Below are 12553 nucleotides of genomic sequence, written 5' to 3'. Positions count from 1 at the left end.
TAAGATATCGATAATTGATATGCGACGGTGGGTTTAAACTTACTGTATAGTTATTAAAACAGTCTGGTGCAGTGCACTCGCGCCAACACGACGCCGCAGATAGCTCTCATTTCTTTGCGATCGAGACGAATTACGATTCAAGAAAAATGGATTTAGGGAGTGATGATTCCGATGAGATGAAGCTTCTGGGGGAAGATCAGAGGACTAAAAGTGAAAGTTCAGATAGTGACAGTAGGCAAGGATCACTAGACACACTAGTTTTTGATAGTAGAATTAATAAAACATCAACGCATACTGGAGATTTGGCAGAGACATGGGGCGGAGGGAGGTCCCCACCAAACTCGGGGCGATTGCGACGAACACAATCATGGTCGGGAGACCCGAACGATGATGTCAGCTCAGAAATCCGAATATTGAGAGAAAGGTAGGTACTCACATACACCAAACTGAAATAAGTACATAGGTATTATGAATTAGATATCGCGTATTGTACGTAGTAATCCATGTTGTAATCAACAACATGTGTAATTGATAACAAACATAACAGCATTCATTTAGCGTCAGCTATGCCTACCATATTTTACAGATGGACACATGCGAATCGATTAAGCAAACGTTAATGTTCTGGAAGTAATAGTATAATATAGTATAATAATAATAATGAATGCAACTAGAAAAACGCACTCGTTTTTTAAATACAACATAAAAATATATAGTAATTTATTTCCGACGAAGAGAATGAATATTAAAAGCCCATGGGTTGTGCTCATTTACACACACTAGTACGAAGAAAAGGGCCAGAAATGAAATTCTGAACCAAATTACAATTGCAATAAAAGAAATGAAAAGTTTTCATGTTTTGAATTTCCCATGAATATGAAATCACATAATGCGTTGAATAATTGAGAATTATAGATAGATCTGGTGGTACGGTATCCGTACTGGTAGGTTAACCGTGTGGGTTCACAAGTAGTAGTAAGTAGTAGCAGTAATGCCTCCCAACTTAAAGGGTGCGGTAGCCGTTTCAATATAGAACTGGAAACTGGGAACTCAAGTCTTCTGGCGGAGTTTACGTTATTGCTGCCTATGGGCTCCAGTTGCCACTTAACATAAGGTGAGCAATAAGCCCGTTCATCTGACTAAGCAAAAAAAGACCTAGCTAAGACGTTTTACCCCGTAGATCATACCTACCTATTTGACATAAGAAGTCATAGTGAATAAATAATAATATTATTTATTCGAACAAAAAGGATCATTATCTCAAATATATTAAGTGTATAATCTATGGATCATTACCTATACTGTAACAATGAAAATCAATACAATAACATATTTCATTCTTAGCTACAGTCACATGCTTGGCGACCATGACTACTGCCCCATTACCTTTTCGCCCTATCTAATCGTTGGTAGCCTAAGGGGCTATTCCAACTTCGCTCAGACTGATAGGTGAGCTCACGGGCTCAACCTGAGAGAATTGCTAACACTGACCCTAGCAAGAATTGCGCTTCGTTGAATCTACTACCGGATCGGAATCGCGACCCACTGAGAAGATCTGGCGAGAAACTCATAAGGTTGTGTATATGAGCTAGGTCGCGCTACTCGTGACTGTTTTAAAGCAGTGTATTAAGAACGTTTCCGAAAAGTAATACCTACGGGTGATGAGGTTTTCAATAATAGGTACTAAACAAAATCATTCTGAAAGCCATATCATGTATATTGGCACGCAACGTAACAAAAACCAAAAATAGGCTTAAGATTTGTAGTCCAAAGGGAACATCTCTATCGGTTGCCTCGCTTATTTATGCTTAATTTAATTAATAGTGTTGAGTTTGATATGGTGCCCGTGAACATGACGCGATATTAATGTATGTAGCATATGAAGCCGAAATCGCAATATTGTAACAGCTGCCCCACCCTTCAAACCTGAACACGTGACGGCTTCCAGACAGAACTAGACAACGTGGTAGCACCAACCAGTGCGACATTACAAGACGCTCTATGTTTACACCATGTATTTTTGTTGTGTTATGTATATATAATGTTTACAACACCTATAGTCTTGAGGTTGGGCCGTTGAAAGTGGAATGCTTAGTTCGAATTTTTAGATAGACTGATAAATGAGTTCATCTGGTGTTCAGTTAACATCAGAACCCATAGACGTGACAATTTGAATGCCGCCCACGTTGAGAACTGAGGTCTATTGTGCTAATCACAGTTTTTACGTTGCGAGTTTTGTTTTTAGTACACGTTAGTATTCCTTCACCGCGGAAAGCATTCGTGAACATTAATTATATACGTACTTCAATACGAAAACCGGTATCTGCCTACCGGATTTGAACACTGCCTCATAGCCTCATCGCTCGATACTAATATACCAGGCGTCTTATTTTGAAGGCCTTGGCAAATATGGAATTATTTTGGCTGGCGACTATAGGCAGAGCTTGTTTCAACAGATTGGTGCGCACACAAAGAAAGCTACATCCAGGCGCATTCCGGCTGCTGAGCGGTCGACAGCGTTTAACCTTGGCTTCACTCGCGATTGTAGATTTCATGAGCTTTTGTTCCATGAGCGTTATGGCTCCATTCTTCCCGAGAGAAGCGTCATCTAAAGGACTGTCAGATACTACATGCGGAATGGTGTTCAGTTTCTATGCTGTCATCATGTTTTTAACGTCGCCTTTATTCGGGAAATTCGTAAGTATTTAAATTTGATCACTTACGATCACATAGGTAATTGTATTAAACGTATTACTATAAATTATTCTACTTCTAATTTTACCCGTCAAACCAAGCCGCTTTTCGATATTATATATAGTATCGCTTGATATGAAAAGAAATACACCTAATCGTTCTGATTACTCAAACGCTACCTGCCGCAAGTTGGCGGTACTATACAAGTAACATTTTAACTCAATCAATGTTCTTTATATCTATTCGCTGCTAGACTAAAGAACTAATTCAGCTACGCTATGGTTGATAAACTCAATCTGATAAACTACGCTCATACAACTAACTACAAAGAAAACTCAAAACATTCATCTATAAGAACCTCAAGCCGTTAACTGACGAACACAATTTCACAATTATTTGAAAACTTGAAGCCGTAGACATCCGATGATTTACCTCTGACATTCAGGGCTATTTCAGATTGGCCATGATCGGCGATCAATGGTCATTAAAATTGATCTTTGATAATCTACGTAAACTATATATCTTATTGAATTGTATTTTTGACTTGTTTTTTCGTTTATTGTAAATATTTCTACTTATTTAAAAAAAAAAGAAAATATTTGAGAAAAAACAAAAAAACAAAAACCCGCTGAGTTTGTTTCGCCGGTTCTTCTCAGGACTGTGGCTTTTTTTGGAACCGGTGGTAGAGTTAACATTGTTATTTATATTTTGACATTCAACAGGTGTGTTATGCTGACATCTAAGTTGAAATAAATGATTTTGAATTTGAATTTGAATAAAAAATTGTAGTATTTCACAAATTATTTATACCTTATTTTCGTATTAATTAAACAAAAAGATAACTACAAATTGATACGGAAAATTTTATAATCACACATGTTTAAAAAATTTCAAGGCTTTAACATACTTAGCATACGTAAACTGAACAAAGAATTTAAACCAAACAAGTAAATCGAGTCCTTGAATTTGCAAGTCACCCTTTCAATAATTTCGAAGTTTCACATGAATATTGCGACCTCTGAATACAACTTTCAAGAAGCTATATAAACTAAAGTCAGCAAAACTTGTTATAGGAAAATATTGATTGTTAAAACAATTATTGCAAATGCGTAAATATAGAAAATAAACGATGATGTCATTTTCAATGCTAATGCAACAAGTACTTCCGCTGATCTATACTCTATACACGACATTAATAAATTCTAACAAAACATTTATGTGATGTATGTACATTAGTGTCTACTTCGATTCTATGTTGTGCTGTCAAGAAACCGTCCATACATGATCATATTACAAAAGTAACGAGACAAAACTGTGAAAAAATACCTAAATTTTTACGTAAAACTATTTTCATTATCTAAGCTTGGCACAAATACTTATTATTGTTGTATTTGTGATGAGTTAATCCTTTGTGAAACAGGTCGCCCTTATGTCTCTGCTTTGTCGTCTATATATATATACATATACTACATATCCTAAATCATCACATCTATATATACACAAACAACTATGACACTGAAAAATATCAACTTACACACGAATTAAACATAATTTGGCTATTAATTAAAAAAAATGTTACACAAGATTTTAATTTATTAAGCGTAAAGTTCAAACTGTCAAGAATTTGTAAAGTCACAAACTCACAATGCAATTTCCAAGCGATGATAACAGATAAACAAGATACAATAATTATCGTAAACCAATGAAACTTCATCGAAAAAGGGAAATATTTTTTGCAATAATTATGAACAATCCCTACATATTATAAGCTATACATGCCCTCCGTTATATGTTTTGTAATCAGAAAACAGGTTATAACATTTTATCTCAATATGATTCACAGCTACCGGCCGTGGGCGCGAAATTTATGTTTACCGCTGGGATGTTAGTGGCTGGAGTGTGTAATGTATTATTTGGGTAAGTTAAAATATAAATGTTTTATTATAATACATAGCCGTCAAGAAAATTGTAATTTTATATCTATAATATGAATGAATTAAACAATGCCGAAAAATAGTATTACGCTAACTGCGATGGCCGTAATTTGTTGTATTTATTCCGAGCTTAAAATTAGAACAATAATGTTGAATTGACTCTCGCAAAAATAATAATTCTAATAAAAAATACCCTCAAATTGGATTCTAAATCCAAGAAAGCCAAAGTCGAGTTTCCGTTGCATAGTGGAGTTCATGTTCGTATATGTAAATAAAATAACGACTTTAAAATCATAGAACTATTTAGCTACGATCCATTTCAAACATTGTTAACTTGAAGGGTAAATGGAAATTTATTATAATTCACAATATCGAAGGTGGGCATTCAGATGTACAGTACATGTACAGTACATTCTTGACAATGAAAAAAAAATCCGATCGAAAAAATATTTTTATTACAGTACGTTGGAACTAATAGAAGATAAGACAACATTCACAGCCCTCTGTTTCTTAATAAGAGGGTTGGAGGCGCTGGGAGCTAGTGCGTATTCTACGGCCAGCTACGTGTTCGTCGTTAATGCCTTTCCTGACAACATCGGTTCAGTACTTGGCATTTTAGAGACCTTTGTAGGACTCGGAATGTCAGTGGGACCGGCGATAGGCGGTTTATTGTACTCGGTATGAATTTAACCATTTTTTCTTGTAATAGCTCATAAAATGTATTTGGTTGCCAATAGACAGAAAGGTATTTTCTGGAACAAACAAAAGCATGTTGGTCGTTTTCAATATATCAAAGTTTATTAGTCTCTGGTTTCATAGAACATGAAATTATAATTTGGGACAGAAAACCATGTGTGATTTATCGCCGATTATTCAATTATTTACAAATAGTAAGGTTAACGGTTTCATTTAAGATTGTATGCGCCAATCGTGTGATAGTGAAAAAAAAAAACTAGAATCAGCATGTAAATGTACAAAAACTTCAATGTTTCAGGTAGATCGGGGGCTTTGGACTACCATTTTATACTCTTGGGATTGCGATGGTGCTGACAGTACCCATAAACTTCTTCTTGCTTACTGAATGTGAAGGTACTCATTTATTCTTATATATTATATAATATTAATTATCTTTTAGCATAGTTTTTCAACTGACACCTAGTACAACAACACATCAACTTAATCCAAGTTAATGTATATCATCATTCACATTATAATTAACTAATTGTTATGACTCTTCGGGCAAGATATTTGTCATTGTTCAACTAACGAAATGCGGTGCCGCTACGGTAGCTATGACAAATATATACTTTATATACATTTAACGATAGTCTGATTTAACGTAAATAATGTAAGTATATTTTAAAAGGGGGGTCAAATATGTCACCTTTCCAGCTTCCGTTATCGCGGCGATAAAAAAAGCTTATCTACCAATTTTGAAGATAATGATAAACTTTCAAAAAGTTCTAAATAAAGTAAAATCTGTTGTCTGGAAATACGTACTTAACAAATATTCACGATTGACTTTCACGGTGAAGGCATATAACATCGTGTAATAAAAATGAAATCCGCAAAATTATGATTTGCGTAATTACTGTAGTAGGACTTCTTGTGAGTCCGCGCGGATGGGTACCGTTTCGGTTTGAAGGGTGGGGCAGCCGTTGTAACTATACTTGGTGTTGAGACCTTAGAACTTATATTTCAAGGTGGGTGGCGAATTTACGTTGTGGATGTCTATGGGCTCCAGTAACCACTTAACACAAGGTGGGTTGTGAGCTCGTCTACCCATCTAAGCAATAAAAATAAAAACATCGAGGAAGTGACAACAGGGGCACGGTAAATAATCGGCCAAAAATGGTGCAACTACTCACCGCATACAAAGTCAGTCAATCATCTCTGACGACATCTATTACTTTAAATTTGTGATTTAAAAGGTACACATTTCTTTTCAGAGTATGTATCCGGTTCAAAAACAGCTTCAATGATTAAATTATTGAAGATTCCGTCAATCATTGTTACTGGGCTTGTAATCGTAATAATGTCCAATACATGGGCGTTCTTGGATCCAACGTTGGAGCCTCATATGCGACAGTTCGGGCTATCCACACAACAAATCGGATTGATTTTCTTACTATTCTCAAGCTTGTATGGCATCTTCAGTCCCATATGGGGATGGGTAGCAGATCGGTAAGCTGCTTATTTTATTAACATTGATAATTCTTCCCTTTATAATGATGACAGTAAAAAAGTTTTTTTTTCTTTGTCCAGAGTACACAATCACTGGTGCATGATGGTTTGGGGCCTGTTCCTGTCCACAGTTGGCTTGTTGTTATTGGGCCCATGTCCTTTCATCCCCGCATTACCACGGTAAGTCCCACAATCCTTTATTTATTTAACGGGTTTCCAAAAATGGACCAATAAAGACTTAACGTTCGTAACTATACTGTTTTATAAATGACGTTTCATTAAATTTAGAGATTATCTAAATTCAAACACAAGATCTTTGATTTGACTTTGGTCTGATCGCTACCGAACGGATCTCAAGATCACTCCCATAGTTAATCTGAAAAGTTCTTGAAAATTTTACCGAAATCGGTCCAACCGCTTGGGAGTCCATAAGGAACATACATACAAAGCTTACAGCTTCATCTCATAATTTAAGCCGCCATCGTCCAAAATATCTTTTTTTTATTGCCTATGTAGGCAGAGGAGCATACAGCCCACCTGATGGTGAGTGGTTAGCGTCGCTCATGGACGTCAGCAATGCCAAGAGCATAGCGAACCCGCTTCCTATCGTTTAATACTCTCACAAGCCTCGTTTGAAGAAGAACATGTAAACATGTCTTATCGGGTCCGCTCTCGGTGCTCCTAGGTTGGGTCCGTGAGCTCATCTACCCGTCCGCGATTAGTTGGAATAGCCCCGTAAGCAACCAAAAAGGGAAAAATACAAGCACTTATTTGAAGCTTTCAAGATACTGTGTTTATCAAATTAATTTTAAGTAAATTTTTAAGAGAAAATGATGTCGAACTTAATCACTTAACCAATCGTAAAGTTTTTAGACTTGTAAGTATTTGAAATAATTTGAAAAAGGGGTCTCTTGCCCAAAATAGTTTGGGAATCTTTAGTATAGTATGAATTCCTATCCGTACTATGATTGACTTGATATGATATACTTGTAGAAAGTTTGCGAGGCTGTAATCGAAAATTTCATTTATTACAAAAGTTTTATTCTAATGATTTTTTTTCAGTGAGCTTTGGTTAGACCTGGTTGCGCTTTCGATACTAGGAATATCTGTGGCCCTTACATTGTTGCCCACATTTCAAGGAGTGTTGACAAGTTCCATGTAAGTACATAATTGTGCATAATTGTGGATTATTCATTTAGCGATACTGCATTAAACGTGTTGACATCCGAGCTTACGGTTAACTTGTTTGCATGTGTTCATTATCGCTGATGTGAGCTGCGTAGTAATAATCAAGACTCGTTTGAAGAATGATCTCTTATACCGTCTAGCATTGCATATTAACAGTTTTTCAATATTTCAAGTTTTATTTTATTTTATTTTTTATTGCCTTTGTAGGCAGACGAGCACACGGCCCACCTGATGGTGAGTGGTTACCGTCGCCCATGGACTTCAGCAATGCCAAGGGCAGAGCCAAGCCGCTGCCTACCGCTTAATACTCTCCACAAGCCTCGTTTGAAGAAGGACATATCATAGCGCTCGGGAAACACCGTGGAGGGGAGCTCATTCCATAGCCGGATGGTACGTGGCAAAAAAGATCTCTGGAAACGCACTGTGGATGACCGCAGTGGCTCCAGGTAGTATGGATGAACTCTACTCCGGTGGCGGGCGGTGCGATGGTACAAACGAGACGTTGGTATCATCTCGAACAATTCCTCAATTCAAGTGACGATAATAACTTCTTTTTTTGTACCGATTCTCTGGTAGCATAAGGGGCTATTCTATCTACGCGCGAATGGGAAAACCTCTTAAATTACGATATCGTAGTATTGAATTATTATAAATTAACAAGATTGATGGTTTTTCTGTGACACAAACTTATCCCTTTCATTGCCTAGATTGCTGAACTAGTTCTCACCCACCTATTATTTAGAGGCTGATGGAGCCCAAAAGCATCACTACGCGAACCTTGAAATATGAAATCTAAGTCTGAATTGTATTGTGTAACAGTTGGCTCACATTTAAAATCGGAATGCATTACTGCTTCCGGGCAGAAATAGACTGGATGGCGGTACCTACCCGAGAGGGCTCACAAAACAGCCCACCATTCAGAATTCAGACACCTTCGTTTATTATACCCGTTTCACTGGTCTTTGTATTTCTATTCATGAAGTGCTGGATAGTCTTAATAGCTTCAGCAATCAAGAAATACTGTAATATAATGAAAACGGTAGTATTGTGTGGAGGTGATACCAAGGTCCTGATTTTCTGCATTTTTGGAGGTGGCTTACGGCATTCATTTTTCGTAATCTATAATATACCTAAGATCTAACTTCGGCAGGCATCATGAACTCGACTGACCCTCTATCGTGTCATTTATATCATTTAATTAACCAATTATTATAATATAGTTATGAAGGGGGATGCCCCGAAGCGCTCACCACATACAGTGCAGTGGCGGGGGTCTGGTCTTGTTGTTATTCTCTGGGCGAAGTCTTTGGTCCGGCTCTTGGTGGAGCCCTCACGCAACGGTACGGGTTCCCGCTGTGCGCTACGCTCTGCGCCTCTGCGTGTTTCACTATGGTATTTTTATTTTTTACACCTTATTCCAATGATATGCTCCGTAAATAAAATAAAAATTCGGTTTCAGTTACCTGTGTCCAGTGTCCTTACAGTTACAGGATATCTACATGACACGAACTTGTGCAAAGCAAAATATTTAAGTTCAAATTCGATAAATATTGAAAAGTAAAGTGACCATAGGTCCGACTCGTGGTAGTAATATTTTCCTTGTTTTATTTTATTACTTTCTTTGTAAACTTTAAGTCAATAATTTCATTTCATGTTGTTCACAATCTACCCATGTGTTGTATTATTGGATCTTTCATATACTATGCGGATGTATTGTACGATTAGTATCCCAAATAAAGAAATTGTGACTCGATTCCATGTCTTAAAATGGAATTCACATTGTGAATCCTATGGGCTCCAGGAGCCACTTTACACCAGATAGGCATTGAGCCCACTTATTCATACATACTTATTCATACACTGACAACAAGAATTGAAATAAATTTTCCGGTTCCAAAAAATACGGATTTTGTTACGACCATAAAACATGCCATTTCTAAACATCTTGAGTGCTTTTTTTTTACACAAATAATGCTTGAGTACTGTGATATTCTAAAAAAACTTTTCAATCTAACAGGGCGTTATAACATTAACATTTTTCTCACTGCGCGAATCTTCGAAGTGGGTGCAGCCAGGAAGTGTATCTGATTCGATTCCGTACACCGACACCACGTGGGGCAGCAGTAACTTCTGCAGAACACGCAGCGCGCCTGAGAACGGCCTCACCGAAAACTCTCCGTTAATACACTGCGCCTGTCCGCATAAAAATGGCGAGTATAAATAAATACAAAAAACAATAAAGTTTAAGTCAATTCATTATCATTATAATTAAGTTATAATTAACATAACATTTCCTCAAATCTTCCTGAATGGTTTATGCTAGAAAATCCACAAAAAGTGGTTCGACATAAGTGTTTTTTTTTGTTGCTTAGATGGGTGGACGAGCTCACAGTCCACCTGGTGTTAAGTGGTTAATGGAGCCCATGGACATCTACAACGTAAATGCGCCACCCACCTTGAGATATAAGTTCTAAGGTCTCAGTATAGTTACAACGGCTACCCCATCCTTCAAACCGAAACGCATTACTGCTTCACTGCAGAAATAGGCAGGGCGGTGGTACCCACCCGCGCGGACTCTCAAGAGGTCCTACCACCAGTAGTAAGTACAGCCAAGTACATAATCAAACTAATGATTTTACAAAATTTCAAAAGGTTTATCGAACGACGTAGGTATTTAGTATGTTGGATTATCAAAATTTTTCATTAACGATTTTTTGACCCATAAGAAAAAATCTTCGAAAGGGAAGAACTTTCTTAACATACCCCACGTAACTTTTTTTCCTGACAATTTGATAATAGGGTCCACCCCATAAACGTTGCAACAAAAATACGGCTACACACCTTGAGACACGAAGTTAAACTGGCAATTGGAATAACGGTTGTCCTACTCCTCAGGACGGGAGCGTGTGATTGCGGTAATACTTAGAGTAGTATCAAGATATGTCTTACCATCAGTTCTTAGTTAAGGACGGAATGAATGAAAAACAATTAAAATATTTCCGTTATGAATAATTAACACAATAGCAGTAACAGCATCACGAAGAAACTAGGGCTATCTTCTGATCATTTATTAACCTTATAGGCCGTTAATATAGTAAAAAAATCTGGCCTTGTTAGAACGATTTTATTTTATTCTTTTAGGACCCTCCTACGGAACGACATCTTTAAAACACGTTTGCCTAGTTCACAACAAGAGTAAGAAGAGCGGGTACGCGACCGTTACTGGAGCCGTTGGATACTTCCTCAAATTTCAATACTTGACAAACGTGTGTGCCAAAATAAAACAATCCACAAATAAGCGAAAACATTCGGAAATAAACGAAAATCAACTATACCAGAACTATCTCGGTAACACCGAAACCAACACGAACAATGAAAAAGGCCTTAATATTAATAATAATCTAATGCAAAAACAAGAGAACGGTAGCTACTGTACGTATCTTGATGAGGCAATATTTGGCAGTCCAGTGGTTATGTACAACGTCAATATAGATCACTTGAAAGTCAAGAAAAATAACAAAGGTCTAATCTCAAATTTGATGACATGTGCTGAAGAAAAAAAACCATCGAACGAAATATTGAAGCATAATATCGAGAAAGTACATTTTTACGATAAAAACCAAGAGTGCTCTTCGTTAGAAAAAGAATTTGTAAGTAAATAGATATTAATGCTCTTTGCTATTATAATTAATCTATAAGGTATATTTGATTTTAATTCAATTATTTCAGGATGGCTGTGATTGTAAACACGACGTCTCGTATTTCAGAGGAACGGTAACAGTTTCGTCAACCGGCGCGTGTGAAGTTTAAATCGTATTAAAATAGAATGTAATGTAATCGCACAAACAATAATTTAATTAAACTGATCTTACGATTTTTAATTGACAAAATTCTGAAATAAATCCACTGAAATAAAAAAAAAATAACACAAAATATTTTATTCGTAATCGAACGAAACTTTGGGGTGGCAAACATGACGTTTCACCCCTCTACCCTTCCCATTTCTGAAACATCGCAACTGAGATAAATCGTCCTCTCCCTGTTTATGAGTCCCTGGTAGCAACGACCTCCACTGACGGTTTCATGACATTTCCAATGAACAATTAATTTATTGTAAAATGAACGTTATTTTTACACGAGCAAAATATACATTCAACTTTTTGTAAGCACAGATACTGCAGTCGATGTATAAAAATGTTACTCTGAATTCGCCTGCATGTGGAGTTTGTAAGAAAGTTGACTAAGTACGTTATAGATTATAAAAATATCAATCATCCTATGTGAACACTATAAACCAAACTTAGAATGTTGGTATGCGAATAGTTTTGAAATTGTCACAAAAGCGTACATGCCTAAAAAAGCATTTACGTGCTTTTATCACACATACATATAAAAACCGATCAGTCAACAATTTTAGTAATCTGTAAATGTTGTGAAGGGGACCAGTAGCCCCCTTCATATAGACTAGGGGGTGGAACGAAGGGTACCCTCCGATAAAAAGAGATACAACCTCCTCTTGTATCTCTTTCTCTCTTTGTACTAACTTCCTACAA

General features: G+C 36.7%; 1 protein-coding gene across 1 annotated transcript; it reads left to right on the top strand.

Moving 5' to 3' along the window:
• On the top strand, window positions 1–11933 carry LOC114241694 (MFS-type transporter SLC18B1). Its single transcript, XM_028172613.2, has 12 exons — window positions 1–424; window positions 2457–2697; window positions 4538–4611; window positions 5090–5306; window positions 5627–5717; window positions 6578–6812; window positions 6894–6992; window positions 7875–7970; window positions 9221–9392; window positions 10018–10210; window positions 11142–11650; window positions 11730–11933. The coding sequence occupies exons 1-12, from the start codon at window positions 147–149 to the stop codon at window positions 11808–11810; spliced, it is 2286 nt and encodes a 761-aa protein (XP_028028414.2). The 5' UTR covers window positions 1–146; the 3' UTR covers window positions 11811–11933.
• The last annotated feature ends 620 nt before the right edge of the window (window positions 11934–12553 follow it).

The sequence above is a fragment of the Bombyx mandarina genome, chromosome 15 (genome assembly GCF_030267445.1).
Source record: "Bombyx mandarina strain Sakado chromosome 15, ASM3026744v2".
Lineage (NCBI taxonomy): Eukaryota > Metazoa > Arthropoda > Insecta > Lepidoptera > Bombycidae > Bombyx > Bombyx mandarina.
Note: the sequence above shows the minus strand (reverse complement) of the source record. Positions and strands in the feature narration are given on the sequence as shown.